The following is an 18,555-nucleotide window of genomic DNA, read 5'->3' on the forward strand; positions in this document are numbered from 1 at the left end:
CCACCCACCCCTGTTTTAGGGAAAGGCATCCTCTCCCACAACTCTGTTACACATTACCAAATGAGACTTGGCTAAAGAGCAGAGCAATCCACACTACATCTGAAAAAGCAGTTATGTTACCAACCTATTATATAACAGTCCAGCTTGTGCATGAACAGCAGGGGTGAAAATACTGCTAGTGGCTTCCAGGGCTCTGCATCATGTCTGTCAACATCATATTTTGACAAGCACAACCCAGATCCACTCTTTTCAAGATATATTTATCAGAAAACCTGGACAATTCTTAAGTAGCCAAAATGTCCCTAGGTTTGCCGGCTTCATAGTGACTTTCCTTAAAATAACAGAGAGATTCCAGACAAATGACTTTTATTATGTTTATAAATCATGTGCCCTTCAGGGCTATCCAACACACTGAATAATAATAATAAAAAAAGAGATTCATCCCAGTGCAGAACAGAATTGTATGCTAAGCCACAATGAGTATATGCAAAATCACAGCAATGGCCAAGTTTGACCTCTTCTGGCCCAACTGACCTTCCAGTCCACAGGTGCAGAGGAGTGAATGCCAAATTAAATTCTGGCAGTTTTCTGAACAGAAATCCTCAAGAATTTGTTAAGTTTGTGTTGCTGTTACCATTTGTTTAAGTGTTTTTATCTGTGGCTTGGCTGACGTCACAACAGACATTGGGATTTTAACAGAATCAATACCGTTCACCTGAAAAAAAAATACAGAGACTTCAGAGAAAGTTCCGTAAAATCTAGAGCACAATACAAAGAACTTGCTGTAGACTAGAGCTTTCCAAACAAACTGGCTAAAAGCAAAACATTTAGCCCTAAGAATGACTTAACAGGGAAGTAGACAGTGTCAGCCATGTTACAGGACCACACAGCATACGCAAAAAGGCCAAAGTGCTTTTTTTATAGCAGAGAAACAGCTCTGCATGTCAGGAGGGCCTAAAGCTACTCATTGACCTATTGCGATCAGAAGTCCTGCTCTCTGAAGAAGCAGCTAGGTACAGCAGAACAAGATACAAACCTCCCCCCAAAACAAAGAGTACTTACTGTCACTTCACACCAGTACTCCCCCAACTGTATAATCCGCTCATCCGGTAGTGTCAGGGCATGAGGTGGCACAAACACACCCAACTGGAAATAAGGATGTGAAATGAGAAATGATGAGTAACTTTCTATAGCCAAGGCACATATTCAACCTCCACAGTGAGCTCTCCTGGAGAAAGCACTACACCGTATCCAGTTGCGGGAAAGGGGCCACAGACCGCCCAGAGAAAATGTCTCAAATCAGCAGAGGTGGAAATGTACTAAGAGGGAAGGAGAATACTTACAAATGCTTTAATGCAAAGAAAATTAAATTTAGTTGGATGTCTTATTTTGCTATTCTCTTTCTCCTCCTCTCCCCACCACCTCCATTTTATTTCTGTCAGCAGCGGTATTTACACTCACACCAAGCTTCTGCTCTTATCACTAGTGCCTTTGGCCCTAATACCAGTAATCCCTAAGCTTGGTATACGAGCCAAAGGTTTTCCCAGCCCTGTGCACAGGGTTCTTCAATTTTTGCCTCTGCTAAGTTGCACAAATTCTCCTCGACTTCCCAGTACCTCCAATCACATTTCTTCAGGATAAATCTGTTTCTGGCACCTCCATAGGCAGTAATCTTTATACTACCCCCCCCCCCCCCACCATCCACAAAGATCTTTTTACTCAAAATACCAACATTTTTAAGGAAATGTCGGCACACAATCTCCTTGGTCAGCTCCCATGGCTCAGTACTACTTATTCCCACTTCCAGATGGCAGTTCTGCAGATATTTTAGAGTCTGAAATAGGAAGAAATGACACCAAGTCAGCCACACATGAACAGTTCCATGCATACAAGCAGCAATCAGTATTTTCTACGTGCTGCTCTCCCTAGGGCAGTGGTTTTCTTGGAATGCAGATTTATCTTATGTGTTTACATTGTGGTATCCTGTAAAGTTGACTGGTCAGGTGTGCCTGCCCTGAGGTTTGTAGACACCACTTCAGCAGGACCCCCCTACCCCAAAGAGAATGAAGCCCAGATCCCTCCCTCACAACTGGACTGACTAACAAAAAAAGGGAATGTTTCTCTGATAACCATTTGCACTACATTAGAAGAAATTCTCCTGCCCAGAATGCCTCCACTTACCAGTTCCCCAGTTCTGGTCTGAATCCGTTCCTCCAATTTTCCACTATACAGCTGGTAGAAGAAAAGACGACAATGAGTTGCCCAACTCTGCTAGATGTCTTTCTCTTTTCTACATGATACAAAAGGCAGAGTGAGCTGCAGAACATCATTGATAATTAAACTGTCTTAATCTTTGCACTTCTGATAATCCACTGCAGCAAAAACACACTTTATTCAAGTAAAGAATCTACCCCACAGACCCACGGGAAAGTCAGTATATGGGTGAAATATAAAAATACCACAGCATGAAAAGCAGATATATTAACCTGTTACCCAGGGCAGGATTAATTTGTTGAGGGCCCCTAGGCACACAAGTACACTGGGCCCCCTGCCTCGCCCCACCCCACCATGTGCCCAGGTGGAAACAGGAAGCTGCGTCAGAGGGAAGCTTTGGGCAAGTAGCACCGCTTGCACAATTACAGTTCCCGTTGCTTTTCTTACCCGCGTTGTTTGCTTGTCTTACTTTCCATCGATGGGGGGGGGTTGCCAATCGATGCTGGAGGGGCCCATCGCCGTTTGAAAAACAACAATGTTGATGCCCTCCTTCATCGGGCCCCCCCTGACCATTTCAGACCCTAGGCATGTGCCTACTTGGCCTATTGGTTAATCCTGCCCTGCTTACCTGTAACCCATCCTGAGCTCTTTGGGGAAGATGGAATAAAAAATGAAATAAATTAACTAGTGCCCATACACTGCTCTGACCAGCAATGTCAGAGGAGAGATTGGATTAGATTAGGGAAGAGGACTGGAAGATTGAGGCTTAAAGTTCTGAGAATTCCCCGGATGTTAACATTCCTGCACTCTGTGGTAGCCATACCAAGGATTAAAGAAAGATCCAAATGCTATGTCCCTCTGGGGGGGGGGGGGGGGGTCACTCACTTGTTTTTCTTCTTCAAATAATTTCTTGTTCTCTGGAGATGCATACACCGCAAGTCCCTGCGGCAGCAGTTTATTGCGCCCCCGTGCCTTCTTCACAAATACAGTGTCACCTCGGACACCAAGCCCTGTAACGGAGAGGAGAACCCAACTATAAGCTCCACATTGATAAGGCTGGGTCATGTTAACAGTGGCACATTTCTAAGCTTAGAATGATATCCAGAGCAGTGAAAGACCACTGCTGAATCAAAGGAAGCTCATTCTTTTTGGTCTTTAGGGATGGGCCCTGCTACTTGCACATATCAGGATGGAGTCCCCCTTCCCTTACCTACCAACACCACCCGAGTACGAGCTGGGGAGTTAGGGCACCGTGTATCCCACCTCCCCCACACACAATTTCTTCAGAATCCCTATAGTTTGCAGGATTGAGTCCCTCCTCAACCCCACCCCACCCCCAAACTCTTGAACTGAGGAGGGGGGACATTATTTCCTATAAAGCAGTCAACCGGGAGCCTGAGTTGCTCAGGCGGAAGAGAGAGCAGCAGGCACCGACTTTCGACGGTCTGTGTGAGGATGAGCTCCATCTTTTCCTTGGGCCTGTGCTTGGTGTCCTCCAGCAGGCGGTAGATGCGGTGTCTCCTGGGGTGCAGATAGGGCTTCTTCCCTTCCGCAGCCAACGAGACCTGCCACCAGCGTTCGACCACCACCGTGCCCTGGGGGGGGGGGGAAGGAAAGAAAAGCGAGAGAAGAACTATTAGTATGGTGACGGGAGGGCCCAGGATCGATCGATCCCCTCCCCACCCCACCCACCCTGGTCTGGGTCAGGTTGACGCTCCGCAGAGCCCGCAGGACGCCTCCGCAGCCCAGCATGGCGCCTCCACTTCCGGCGCCGGCCGATGACGCGCTCACGCCACGCCACGCCGCCTAGCCCCGCCCACGCACCTGTCACAATGCGCCCCGGCAGCCAGCTGACAGCCCCGGGCGGCTCCAGGCGCTTCTTCCTCTCGCCGCCCTCTGGCCCCTGCCCGGGAGACGGGCGCTTCCTCGTTTTACATGGTGCCCGGTCCCAGCGACTCCCCGGCCTTACCCTCCGAGACTGCTGTATGCCAGGCTGCCAAGGTAAGTGGTGCAGCACCCTGAGGTCGTGGGATCGGATCCCGGGCAAGTCACTGAATCCTCTGTTGCCCCAGGTGCAAAATAACTATCTGTATATAAAGTAAACCGCTATGAATGTGTGACCACCCAAAAAAAAAGCGGCATCGCAGGCCCATTCCCTATCCCCCACTGTGCATCATGCAAACGGTGGCAGAGCTGCTGCCTCAGCACCCTGAGGTCGTGGGATCGGATCCCGGGCAAGTCACTGAATCCTCTGTTGCCCCAGGTGCAAAATAACTATCTGTATATAAAGTAAACCGCTATGAATGTGTGACCACCCAAAAAAAAAGCGGCATCGCAGGCCCATTCCCTATCCCCCACTGTGCATCATGCAAACGGTGGCAGAGCTGCTGCCTCAGCACCCTGAGGTCGTGGGATCGGATCCCGGGCAAGTCACTGAATCCTCTGTTGCCCCAGGTGCAAAATAACTATCTGTATATAAAGTAAACCGCTATGAATGTGTGACCACCCAAAAAAAAGCGGCATCGCAGGCCCATTCCCTATCCCCCACTGTGCATCATGCAAACGGTGGCAGCACCCTGAGGTCGTGGGATCGGATCCCGGGCAAGTCACTGAATCCTCTGTTGCCCCAGGTGCAAAATAACTATCTGTATATAAAGTAAACCGCTATGAATGTGTGACCACCCAAAAAAAAAGCGGCATCGCAGGCCCATTCCCTATCCCCCACTGTGCATCATGCAAACGGTGGCAGAGCTGCTGCCTCAGCACCCTGAGGTCGTGGGATCGGATCCCGGGCAAGTCACTGAATCCTCTGTTGCCCCAGGTGCAAAATAACTATCTGTATATAAAGTAAACCGCTATGAATGTGTGACCACCCAAAAAAAAGCGGCATCGCAGGCCCATTCCCTATCCCCCACTGTGCATCATGCAAACGGTGGCAGCACCCTGAGGTCGTGGGATCGGATCCCGGGCAAGTCACTGAATCCTCTGTTGCCCCAGGTGCAAAATAACTATCTGTATATAAAGTAAACCGCTATGAATGTGTGACCACCCAAAAAAAAGCGGCATCGCAGGCCCATTCCCTATCCCCCACTGTGCATCATGCAAACGGTGGCAGAGCTGCTGCCTCAGCACCCTGAGGTCGTGGGATCGGATCCCGGGCAAGTCACTGAATCCTCTGTTGCCCCAGGTACAAAATAACTATCTGTATATAAAGTAAACCGCTATGAATGTGTGACCACCCAAAAAAAAGCGGCATCGCAGGCCCATTCCCTATCCCCCACTGTGCATCATGCAAACGGTGGCAGAGCTGCTGCCTCAGCACCCTGAGGTCGTGGGATCGGATCCCGGGCAAGTCACTGAATCCTCTGTTGCCCCAGGTACAAAATAACTATCTGTATATAAAGTAAACCGCTATGAATGTGTGACCACCCAAAAAAAAGCGGCATCGCAGGCCCATTCCCTATCCCCCACTGTGCATCATGCAAACGGTGGCAGAGCTTCTGCCTCAGCACCCTGAGGTCGTGGGATCAGATCCCGGGCAAGTCACTGAATCCTCTGTTGCCCCAGGTACAACATAACTAACTATCTGTACATATGTAAACTGCTTTAAACGTGTAGGCACAAAAAAGCAGAATCACAAGTCCCATTTTCCTTCCCTCTAGCCCAGTGGTTCTTAACCTTGTTGGAGGTACTGAACCCCACCAGTTTCATATGCGTGTTCACCGAACCCTTCTTTATTCCCTTAGTTTTGCCGGAGCTAGACTAGAATTACTCAACTTGGCACTGCAAATCATGCAATTAGGACGCTGACTCCCATCACGTGCCGTTATACAAGTGAATCCATATTGTACATATTCGTCCGACCACTTTCGTATTTTGCTCGACATAGTTAGTAAAGGATTCAAATATTAAGATAAGGTATCACACGACGTACCATCACAACAGTTACAATTCGACTACTGTGCGCATCAAATCCCCTGCAGCACAGATAGGCCAAGCGATGTTGCGTGATCACCTGCAGCCAATTATGGACAAGCGGGGCGTATCATCACGAATCATAAGCGCTTCGGTCACGTTCAATCATCTATCAGTTAAATCACAAATTTTGATCAGGAATTGATGGATGTATATAAGGTGTTAGTTATAGATTGATAGATCAAGAAACTGAGTACACGATTAGTCTTGATCAAAATCACTGAATAACTGATAGATGATTGAACGTGACCGAAGCGCTATATGAGTCGTAGGTGTGTTTTGACCTCCGCCGAAACCGCGAGACTGACTCACCGAACCCCTGGGGTTCAGTCGAACCCAGGTTAAGAATCACTGCTCTAGCCACTGACACTCCCAGAGGGCTGCCTAACCCTTGACAGTCCCAGAGTGCCAACTGCAAGGATCTGGTACTTTTGATATGGTTTCAGTGCAGTCCATGTCCATGCAGTGTTGATTATTTCTTTTCTAGCTTTATTTGTGCTGTCTTGTTTCGAGAGATTGATTTAGGGGTGAAAACTGAAGTCTTCTTAGATGTAAAATCTCTGCAATGTGTCTCATGGCTTACTGTGGTTTTCCAGCCTCAGCAGAGCTTCACGCTCTGTATTGTAATGCCTTTACAGAAGCTCATCTAAACTACTCTGAATTGACTCCCCCAGTCATTAGCAGCAGTATAGAAGCTTTCAATAAACACTTTCCATTCAGATCCTAGGAGCAGTTACTCTAGAAATGAATGCAATCTCTTGGTTGCAAAAATAAACTTTGTTACTCTGCAAAGTAGTTTCTCTGGGAGCCTCGTTCATTTTGTCTTACCCGTGTAAATGTATGATTAAATATTTGGGGTTAAAATATGTCCCCACCCCCGGAATAGCTAAAAGCATTTATAGATATGAAGAAATTGGTAACTGGTAATGTTTTAGTATTAGTGAGCAGTTAATATATAATTTTGGGATAGCTATTAAGTCATGCCTATTTAACTGATTCTTGTAATAGTAATCTCTTCTTTAATTGTTACCTGGGCCATCCTCAGTAATGGGGGCCTAAGGAAGATTTAGATAATTTCCTCATTTTTATTCTTTAATATAATGATTTCCTTCTGTATTTCTTTAACAAGTATGCTTCCAAGTTTATTTATAATTTGATATACCGACCATCGACAAGTATCTGATCGGTTTACAATACTAAAATTTAAATTATAAAATAAAATATTAGATAGGGCAAAGTGTACTCCGTACAAGGAAGGAGACATAGACAAGGTAGATATGAGAGGTGCTGGGGGAGGGGAATATTTGAAATTACATAAAAAATAAAAATGAAAGGGTGGAAAGGGGGAGGGAAAAACAGAGGGGGAGTCACTTCTTTTTTAAATTTATTTATTGCTTTTAAAATTTTTCCAAGAAGACCTCTTGTACAGAATATTGAAAAAGAAACAGGAATAATAATTTTAAACAAAATACTAATATAAAATAGGAAATACAATTCTTAATCAATACTATTAGTCCCAAGAATTCTAGTGAGTGAAAATAAAAATAAGTCGCATCAATTTAGAAAGAGAAGCAATCATATAACTACGGTAGTAGGAATCTTTCTAATTCCTTTGAATTATTGTTGTTGTTGTTTCATTTACCTCTTCAAGGCGTTTCGTAGAGAGGAACCCTGTTAACTGAGAATGATCGAAGAATACATATGTATTAGATCTATATTTGACAATATATTTACAGGGATATCGCAATAGAAAAACACCTCCCATCATTGTTACCCCTTGTTTGAGGAGCAAGAATTGTCGCCTACGGTTTTGGGTATCTTTAGTCAGGGGGAGTCGCTTCTTAAAGCAGTTCTCATTGTTTGTAGGAGATGGATGGGGAGAGGATCTTATCTGGTATTTTGGTAAGTTTCTTGTGAATAATGATTAAATGGCAATAAATAGAAACAAAACATTGGTATTCTGACATATTGAAAACATTCTCACTGTTACCTGTGGACTTCCCCGATCATGAATAGCTGCTCTTGTCTGTTAGGGGGAGGAGGGGGGAAAACTGTCTAATTTTTTACTTTGTTGGCTTTACAGCATGGATCACACTTGTGACCACTTGAGGCGTTGGCCTCACTGCTGTTCCTGAGTGGAGGCCGTGGGCTGCCGGGAGTGGCCAGGAAGAGCAGTCAGCAGTAAAAGAACTTCATTCAGTAAGTGGTCTACTTAAAGAATAGCATTCATGCAGATGCAGGATTTTACTTTATATAGCTTCCTGTAGGAAAAACAAGGCAGCAACAGCGGCCTTCTGTAGAACACTTAGGGACCAAGTTTAAGCACAGGGAGGTTGTGGTTTGCTCAAGGGCATTGCATTCTGCTGAGTGGATGAAATTATTGCATAGTGTGTAACTAGAGTCAGGCCACTTAGACTTAACACTGGTCAACTCATTTGAGATCTTGTGATTTTAGGAGGGTGGACTGAATTGCTTAGATTTAACATGCTAACTTCCAAAGTCATCTGGTTAAATAAGAAGATAAACCTTCTGTTAAGTAGTGAGTATAGGAGTATAAGCACCAAGCTTTCATACTTTTCAGAGCACACACACCTTGCTTCTAATACTATAGGCGTCTATGTGTCACCCTCAACCTGTGTTCCAAAGTCTCTCTGAGGAATTTAAATGTCATTATTATATCCCCCTCTCCCCGCGTCTTTCCTCCAGGGTAGACATATTGAGGTCTTTAAATCTGTGACCATACACTTTATAATGAAGACCACTGACATTTTCATTAACCGCCCTCTGGACCAAGTCCATCGGGTGTGGACTCTCTTTCATCTCCTTTTCCTGTTTTTCTCATTGCTTTATCCAAATCCCACTCTTCTTTTGCAGACAGGAGAATTTCACTCTCTTCTTTGTTTTTTGTTTTTTTTTTCAGCACAAATGAATGACCCTGTATCGTTTTGTATTAAATCCAAGCTGTCAAACTCTAGGTCATTCCTTATATTCTGCACACCTTATAGGGCAGGGGTGGGCAAGCTCAGTGCTCAAGGGCTATCTCCCATGAAAATGCATGAGATTTATTTGCATATAATGGGGGACCGAGGTTACCTACCCCTGTTCTAGGGTATCATCCATAAAGAGGCAAATCTCTCCAGATTTACAAAGACATTAAAAAGAACTAGACCAAGAACTGATTCCTGTGCCTCATCGCTGGCAGTATCTCTTATTCTCAGAATGAACATTTACCACTGCCCTTTGTCATTTCCAATCCAATCAGTCACTTTAGGGCCTCTACAGAGCGTGCTCAGTATATTTACCTATGGAAAGCCGGGCCAAAGGCTTTGCAGAAATCTAAGCACACACAACCAGTGTTTTCCTCTTTGATCAAATAAGTTAATGAGTTTCTTCTAGGCCTTGGATCCTACAATGCACAATGACCATGTAGGAAATAAATTTATTTCTGTGCAAATATCACAGATCAATTGCACGGAAATTTTCTGCGTTGTCATTGTGGTAATTGTGAAACCTCTGCTTTGTTCTAATTTCTGTTACCCATCATTTATTATGTAAACCAGGGTTTCTTAACCAGTCCCCATTAAGAGTCCTAGGGCAGCATTGAAATGGTGAGCTATCATAGCTGCTAGAATTTCCCTATGTCCCTCCAATACAGGGTTCATAAGTTCCTTTCTTACTGAAGAACAAATCTGGATGTGTAAATCTTGGTAATGAGGTCCACATTGAAGTGTGTGTTAGAATGGTATTCTTGCTTAGTTCCAGCACATCGCCAGGGGCAAATAATGTGAGGAGGGGGGGGGGTTAACATTTAATATTTGCTAAGCCACGTAACTACTTCTGCTTTGAATGTTGGATTGTAGGATGGAAATTTGACTGTTCTGGGACACACCCTCCTCTCCAGTCATCCTATACAGCTGGACTTTCATTTCAGATTAGGAAAACGCAAACTAGTTCATTGGCACGGGACACTCAGCAGTCAGAAACTCTTCTTGGACACCCCTAACTGGGTCCTTAATCAAGGTACCAAAGAAAGGTGAGAGCCTCTGTGGTAGGAAGTTCACTGGGAAAGCTCAGCACACCAACTGGTGCATTTGCACATTTGTGGGCACAAGACTTGTGTGCCAGAGGGCAGTGGGGGAAGGGAGCCGCTTGGCTGCATTTTGGAAAGTTCTTGAAGGAAGCTGAAGATTCAGTGTTCTTACTTCAGACTTTCCCAAACTAAGCCTGGACATGCCACAGCCAATTAGGGATGCAGGAGATCCCCGTTTCATGACTAAATGAATATGGATGAGAGGATTTGCATACATTGGAGAGTCAGTTTACACAAATTTGTCTCATATATATTCATTGTTCCTATTTATTTATGAACTAACTTACAGACGAGGGATTCTCAATCTAATTCTCAGGATACAGCTTTCCAGTTTGTTTTTTTTGATATCTCCAGTAAAAAGACAGGAGAGAGATTTGCATGCATTGCCTTTTTTAAATGCAAATTTCTCACACATATGCATTATGAATACCCTAAAAACCTGACTGGCTTTGCCCAAGGACTAGGGTATGGTGAAATGGCCATTTTTCTCAATGAAGGAGGGTGAATAGTAGAGCGCCATAGGGATTGGTACTGGGACCAGTGTAATGTAACATATTTATAAGTGATCAGGAAACTGGAAAGACAAGTAAGCCGATTAAATTTGCAGATGACACAAAACTTTATAAAGTCATCAAAACACACAAGCAGTTTAAAAATTGCAGAAAGACTGGGCATCCAAATGGCAGATGAAATTTAATGTGGACAGATGCAAAGAATAATCCAAATCAGTTACCAGTTGCTAGGGTCCACCTTAGGGGTTAGTACCCAAGGAAAAGATCTAGGTGTCATCATAGACAATACACTTAAACCTTCCACCCAAGGTGCACTGGCTGCTAACAAAGCAAACAGGATGCAAGATTATTGTAATGCCTATGTATTGCTCCATGGAGCAACCTCACCTTGAGTATTGCGTTCATTTCTGGTCGCTGTGTCTCAAAAAGGATATAGCAGAACCAGAAAAGGTTCAAAGAACAACTAAAATGATAAAGGGGATAAAACTCTTCTTGTATAGGGAAAGACAAAAGAGGTTAGGGCTTTTCAGCTTGTGTCAAGCTATAAAACCAATCTCTAATGCTTTGTGAATTAAAACACCTTTCTAAACCTTGGTTTTGAAACAGACTAGGTGTCTGCATTAGCTACGGCTAGGGAAAAGGTAAGGGAGAAGGCAGGAGGGCCACTACAAAATGTTCATTAGGGATATCCTGAAAAGCTGACCTGTGGGCAGCCTTGGAGGATTGGGAGTAAGGACCAAGAGGAAACCCTTTCTTAGAACAAGCCACACACAGTCAGTTAGCCTCTAGAGCAGGGGTAGGGAACTCCGGTCCTCGAGAGCCGTACTCCAGTTGGATTTTCAGGATTTCCCCAATGAATATGCATTGAAAGCAGTGCATGAAAACAGATCTCATGCATATTCATTGGGGAAATCCTGAAAACCCGACTGGAATACGGCTCTCGAGGACCGGAGTTCCCTACCCCTGCTCTAGAGCAGTGGTTCCGAACCCTGTCCTGAAGGACCACCAGGCCAATCGGGTTTTCAGGCTAGCCCTAAAGAATATGCATGAGAGAGATTTGCATATAATGGAAGTGACAGGCATGCAAATCAGCTCCATGCATATTCATTAGGGCCAGCCTGAAAACAGGCAGAATGTTTTTGTTTGATTCAATTCCCTCTCAACCCCTCCAATTTGATCTATTTTATCATTGCAATATAATTTGTTATATACACTTCTCCCTTGTCATTCGCGGGGGATATGGGAACTCCCAGCAGCCATTTTCTCATGGCGATCTGCACGGGGCAGGAGCGTAGGAAGATCGTTTCTGTCCCGAAAGCCCTCTAGACCATCAAGTAAGGCTGGGAAGGCAGCAGGGAGGAAAAAAAGATGATTTCTGTTATATTTTTTATTTTCCCCCTCCCCAGAAAAAAATTGCGATTATATGAAACCGCAAGTGCAGGAACCGCGAATGGGGAGGGGGGAAGTGTACATTCTGAGGATCCCAAGGCTTGAGTTGACAACCCCTGCTCTATTATATACAGGCCCCCTAGCCCTGTCAAGAAACCCTGCTCTGTTGTATACATTCTGGGGTTCCTGAGGCCTAGGTCGAGAAGCCCTGCTCCGCACACTTTAAAAGTTTTCATCTTCCTTGGGATCAGGCCAGGCGCTCTAAGGCAGGGGTCTCAAAGTCCCTCCTTGAAGGCCGCAATCCAGTTGGGTTTTCAGGATTTCCACAATGAATATGCACTGAAAGCAGTGCAGGCACACAGATCTCATGCATATTCATTAAGGAAATCCCGAAAACCCGACTGGATTGCGGCCCTCAAGGAGGGACTTTGAGACCCCTGCTCTAAGGGGACAGAGAGATGTCAAGTCACTTTTCTGCAAGCTGCCTGGAGGAAGGCAGGCATCTGAACTTCAGGGACTAACATTTTGGGGGATGGGGGCTTTTTCTGTTCTCTAGCTTGACTGCAGTACTGGAGTTTGTAGAACAGCAGACAGATGTGAAGTATGTGTTTCTGAATTTTGAGAAGACACGCACTGACAGAGGTAAAGATTTGATTTTTTTTCTCTCAGTCCAGTATGGGGTGAAGTCGCATCTTGCTGAGTGGCAGCAGCAGCTCTTGGTGGCATGATACGGCGAGATTGCCAACTGACTTTTGTAATACAGTGGTACCTCGGTTTACGAGTGCACCGGTTTGCGAGTGTTTTGCAAGACGAGCAAAACATTTGCAAAATCAGTGCCTCGGAAACTGAGCATGGCTCGATTTATGAGCACCCCCCCCCCCCCGCAATCCGGCACTCCCCCCTGCCTCGAACCGGCACCCCCCCCCGCCACGATCTGACCCCCCCCCGCCACGATCCGACCCCCCCCCCCCCGACACAATTGGGCACCCCCCCGCCGCTTCTTACCCTCATCTGGGCACTCTTGAAGATCGGCCCTCGTCTGCTGGGCCTTGAGCATCTGAGCATGCTCAAGGCCTGCGAGTTCAGGTTCTGAACGTGAACGTGAACTCGCAGGCCTTGAGCATGCTCAGATGCTCAAGGCCCAGCAAACGAGGAGTCCGATCTTCTAGAGTGCCCAGATGAGGGTAAGAAGTGGCGGGGGGGTGCCCAATCGTGGCGGGGGGGGGTGCCTGATCGCAGGGGGGGGCCTTCGAGGGGAGCAATGCCGGTTCTCGGGGGGGGGGAACGCATCAAAGCGAGTTTCCATTATTTCCTATGGGGAAACTCGCTTTGATAAACGAGCGTTTTGGATTACGAGCATGCTCCTGGAACGGATTATGCTCGTAATCCAAGGTAACACTGTATACTATACTTTAGCACAGTGTCTCTCAAACTTTTTTAGCTTTGGCACACTAAACAGAGCAAATGTTTTTCGAGGCACATTATAATTGAAATTATAAAATTACAAAACCAACAAAGAATTAAATTTGAGAGTTATTTATTTAAAGTTCTTTAAACCATGTTTGGGTAATTGTAACAGAAGTAGATAGAATTGCTAATCAATGCAATAGATGTGCTTGGTTTTGAATGCACTTGTCTGAGCAGTTATATCCTCACACACCGATGCTCATAACACTGAAGGACTCTTGTGTACGTGATGTATATGTCATCTATTCTAGTGTATACTTATAAAGGGAATTTTGACATATGATACTATTTTATTTGGCACAGCAATGAGAGCAAAGAGTCAAATTTCATCAAATAACAACAAACTTTTATTTATTTTGACTGGAGTAGCAATTCAACAAATAACATACAATTGGAAAAATTACGACAGATTAAATTATAACTTTTGGTGGAATTCTGTATGCCATATATATATAAAATGGAACGTACAATAGCAACCCAAAAAGGATATTTTGGTAAATTTCAGAAAATATGGAGACCATTAAGAGACTTTTGTAATGAATGATAACATTTTCCCATGGTAAGATATTTGATAGAAGGGAAAAGGGTGGGTATTATTTTTATTTATGTCATAACGCATATGAATATGTTAAGTCTCACTGTATTGTATGAAATACTGTTACGGGAGGGGATGGGATGGGAGGGTTTCTATTTAATAATAATTGTTCAGATATCAGGTGTAATACATAATATTCATAAGAACATAAGAAGTTGCCTCCGCTGAGGCAGACTAGAGGTCCATCTCGCCCAGCGGTCCGCTCCCGCGGCGGCCCATCAGACCTATTGCCTGAGCAGTGGTCCCTGACTATTTCTATAACCTACCTCTACTCCTATCTGTACCCCTCAATCCCTTTGTCCTCTAGGAACCTATCCAAACCTTCTTTGAAGCCCTGTAACGTGCTCTGGCCTATCACAGCCTCCGTAAGCGCATTCCATGTACCCACCACCCTCTGGGTGAAAAAGAACTTCCTAGCGTTTGTTCTAAACCTGTCCCCTTTCAATTTCGCCGAGTGCCCCCTTGTACTTGTGGTTCCCCATAATCTGAAAAATCTGTCCCTGTCTACCTTTTCTATACCCTTCAGGATCTTGAAGGTTTCTATCATGTCTCCTCTAAGTCTCCGCTTCTCCAGGGAGAACAGCCCCAACTTTTTTAGTCTGTCAGTATATAAGAGATTTTCCATACCCTTTATCAGCTTAGTTGCTCGTCTCTGGACTCCCTCAAGATATTAGAATATAAATATGTAATGAAATGTTATATTTAATGTGTTATGTGAGAGTTAATCAAGTGTATTTATAAGTTCATATGATTTTATCTAATACACTTGTAATATGCAAAAATGAATAAAGAATTTAAAAACAAAAATAAAGTAAAATTCTGGAATCTCATTGGGGTACACAGTTTGAGAGACACTGATGTAGCACATAAAGCAAAGTTCTTGATTTGCAACAGGGGTTTCCGTAGACAGCAGGGGAATGCAGCCACACTCAAAAGGTGACAGCAGCAGACAGAGCCCAATGTACAGAAAAGCTCTCCTAGTTCAGACATTTGAAACTTTGATGTCTCCGAGCTTGCACGGGCGTTCCTGCGCTGCCTCATTCTCCTCTATGCCAAAGCTAATGAGCTGTGGCTAACTAGAATGACAAAGGTATTTATATTTGTAGGGATGGTGGGTGGATGAGTTGAGTGTGGCTACATTTCCCTGCTGTCTGCAGTGAACCCGTTACCAGTAAGCAACTTTGCTTTCTCTGGAGATTGTGCAAGGGAATGCAGGCTCACTCAAAGGTAAGTCTCTGAGGGCCAATTAATTATAATTATACTGATTGCCTGAGGAGTTAGAATTGGTGGAGCAGAGTAACAGCTGTCAGGAAGCAAAGATGTTGGCGAACCAATTGACCAAAAGCTGTAATCTGGGCCGAGGACAGGTCCAGCCAATAAATGCTTTGTGAAGGTGTGTATTGATGCCTTGCAAATGTCTGTGTTAGATGCTACCTTTACCCAGAGGTTCACGTAAGCCTATAGATCCTGCGGAAGGAAAACCGGCTACACTGTAGCACAGGAAAATGCAATCTGCTATCCAGTTTGCCAGCAAGCACTTGAAAGCTGGAGATCCTAGGTTTTTTTAAATTTTTATTATGTAATGGATAATAATTGTTAAGAATGTCAAGTGATTTGTACAAATTATCTGATTGAATATTGTACACTTGCTGCAAGAGTCAAAAATGAATAAAGAATTATAATAAAAAAAATTTTTATTCATTTTTTTCATCTTACAAGTGTATCAAGAAATAACATTTATACTTAATGCATATATGAGTTAATCAAGTGTGTATCTTTAAGTTCATATGAGTTTAACTGCTACACTTGTTGTAACATGCAAAAATGAATAAAGAATTAAAAAATAAATAAATAAACAACATTTGAACTTAAAAACATCACTTGATATTCTATTACAATCAACTTAAATTAATGAAATTATAACCCCCTCCCTCCTATCCCTCCCATATCATATGCATTCACATATAATCTTTCCTATTAATCCAAACATTTAATAAAGAATCAGAAACCCCCCATCCCTATCCCATCATTTCAATTGTATTATTAAGGAAAAATGTTATGGTTCCCAAACATCTCAAAATTTACTAAAATATCCTTTCTGTGTGGCTAATGTTCTTTCCATTTTATATAGACGGCAAAGAATTCCACCAAAAACTAGATTTTTAAAGAGTAAATGCAGCAAATAGCTGGGATGATTTCCTTAAGTCTTTCATTTGATGCGGGTCGTAAAGCAGCGCTCTTCTACAGGCCAGAGCATGAAGACGCAACTCAGCTTCTGTAGGATGAGTGGTGGAAAAAATATAGGCAAAACAATGGATGGGTTGAGTATGCTGTTGCAGAATTGAGTATAGGAAAGACAGGGAACAAGAGCTTGAGTTCACCAACTCTTAGAAAAATTATCTTCCAAGTTAAGTGTTGAATGGAAGTGACAGTACGAGGTTCAAACTGTTGTGACACAAGAGCCAAGTTAGAGATCCCATGTTGGATTTATGTTTACAAGGCCCCTCTTGAAGCCAGAGACAATAGGATTTATAGCAAGCGACACTGGGTGAACCAAGACTGGGCTTAGAGACATTTGGAGCATTGAGATTAAGCATCAAATTACTGCGTCTCAATGGCCACGAATTTGGTCTTGGAGGATGAGGTGTACAATGTCTGCATCTATGAGACCAACATGGTTTTTCCTGTTGCATAGAGCACTCTGGACCCCTGTTCGTTTACAAAAATTGGATTGCTCTAGGTCTAATAGATGTTGGCATTGTAAACTTGATGCTGGAACTTTAGATCACGTGTTGTTCTATTGCCCTTATATTTTGGCTTTTTGGAAATTAATATGGAGCCAAATAAATTGTCTGTTAGAAAATCACATGGCTTTATCGTATGATACAGTTGTATTTGGCATGTCTGAGGGCGAAGAGCCAAATTTCTTCCAATAATAATAAGCTTTTACTTATCCTGACAGGAGTTGCCATACAACAAATTACATGTAACTGGAAACATTGGAATAGACTGAATTACAGCTTTTGGTGGAATTCAGTGTGTCATATTTATAAAATGGAAAGAGCAATATCGATTCAGAAAGGAAATTTTAATAAATTTCAAGATGTGTGGGGGCCATTGACAACTTAATGAATAGGAATCATTTTCCCTAAATAGTACAAATGAAAATAGGGGGAGGGGGGATAGTTTTTGTCTTTTCACTATTTGATTATGAAAAGAATGGAAGATTTTGTTGTTTGATATATGTGATTATCTGATATTTTAAAGGAGAATGTGGGGGTGGGGGAATTCTGATTTGTTTTTTAGTAATGGTTAAATTAATCGAAAATAATATTTTATGTGATATATTATGATTGGATATGATAAGGTGGGGGAGGGTGGGGTTAAATTTAATTACTTTATGTGCATTATGATAGAAAATTAAGTGATGTTAAGTTCAAATGTTACTTTGTGTTACACTTGTAAGTTGTAAAATGAATGAAGATTAAAAAAATAAAATCGCTGTTATTAAAGCAAAGAGGGGAAGGGTTCAATGGGAGGGTTTAAGATCTTATAATGAATAATGTGATTAGAAGGAGGGTGGGGGAGGGTTGCATTTATATTTATAAGATATAATGATAAGATGTTCAAGTGGTCTAATTAATAGTGTTTATTATGAATTTTGTACACTTGATAAAAGTTTAAAAATGAATAAAGAATAAAAAAACAAAACAAAAAAAAACAAATAAATAATAGAAATTCACAAGAATGAGCCAGACAAGAGAGAGTGCAGCCCACTTGAGGCTGGCACTCAATCTCCACGGCATTTACTTAAGCTTTGAGTAAAAAGCATTGCACGTAACTCGTTTTCTCCCACTTGAGCTAGCTTCGCTCCCAGCTTTGGCTGAATGCTCCATGAACTCTGGCAGGGCTCCCACTGGCTGAGAGATACAAGTATTATCATATGAGCACGTTACACTTTAACCTGTGTGGCTATGTTATATTTCACAGGAGAGCTGCTGAGAGCATTTGCTTATATGGGGTTTGAGGTAGTTCGAGCTGGCCACCCCTCCGTGCCATCCTGGGCCGACACCATCTTCATGGCTTATACACTGGAGAGAGACTCGCCATCCTCCAAGGCAGCAGAAAACGTCAGCCAAGCAGAGAGCGGGCAAGCAAATGGGCAGCAGTCACTTCCCTGAGCACCAGTGAGCTACAGCTGGCCACATTCTGCTGGTTATAGTAATTTTGAGCTGACGACTTAGTGCTCAGATTAAACCTTTGCTACCCACTGAATCAAGACTTTGTCTGGCTTATGTTAAAGCTGCTTCCAG

General features: G+C 43.4%; 2 protein-coding genes across 2 annotated transcripts; one reads left to right on the forward strand and one right to left on the reverse strand.

Annotated features, from left to right (window-relative positions):
* Positions 1 to 349: 349 nt before the first annotated feature.
* Positions 350 to 4,058, reverse strand: MRPL9 (mitochondrial ribosomal protein L9). Its single transcript, XM_033924738.1, has 7 exons — positions 3,907 to 4,058; positions 3,650 to 3,809; positions 3,100 to 3,224; positions 2,182 to 2,232; positions 1,733 to 1,834; positions 1,063 to 1,146; positions 350 to 715 (listed from the first exon to the last, which is right to left on the reverse strand). Exons 1-7 carry the CDS (start codon positions 3,964 to 3,966, stop codon positions 614 to 616), a joined length of 684 nt encoding a protein of 227 aa, XP_033780629.1. The 5' UTR covers positions 3,967 to 4,058; the 3' UTR covers positions 350 to 613.
* Positions 4,047 to 18,517, forward strand: OAZ3 (ornithine decarboxylase antizyme 3). The gene is made up of 5 exons (XM_033923364.1): positions 4,047 to 4,215; positions 8,300 to 8,388; positions 10,050 to 10,222; positions 12,737 to 12,822; positions 18,233 to 18,517. Exons 1-5 carry the CDS (start codon positions 4,047 to 4,049, stop codon positions 18,421 to 18,423), a joined length of 708 nt encoding a protein of 235 aa, XP_033779255.1. The 3' UTR covers positions 18,424 to 18,517.
* The last annotated feature ends 38 nt before the right edge of the window (positions 18,518 to 18,555 follow it).

The sequence above is a fragment of the Geotrypetes seraphini genome, chromosome 16 (genome assembly GCF_902459505.1).
Source record: "Geotrypetes seraphini chromosome 16, aGeoSer1.1, whole genome shotgun sequence".
NCBI classification, from domain to species: domain Eukaryota; kingdom Metazoa; phylum Chordata; class Amphibia; order Gymnophiona; family Dermophiidae; genus Geotrypetes; species Geotrypetes seraphini.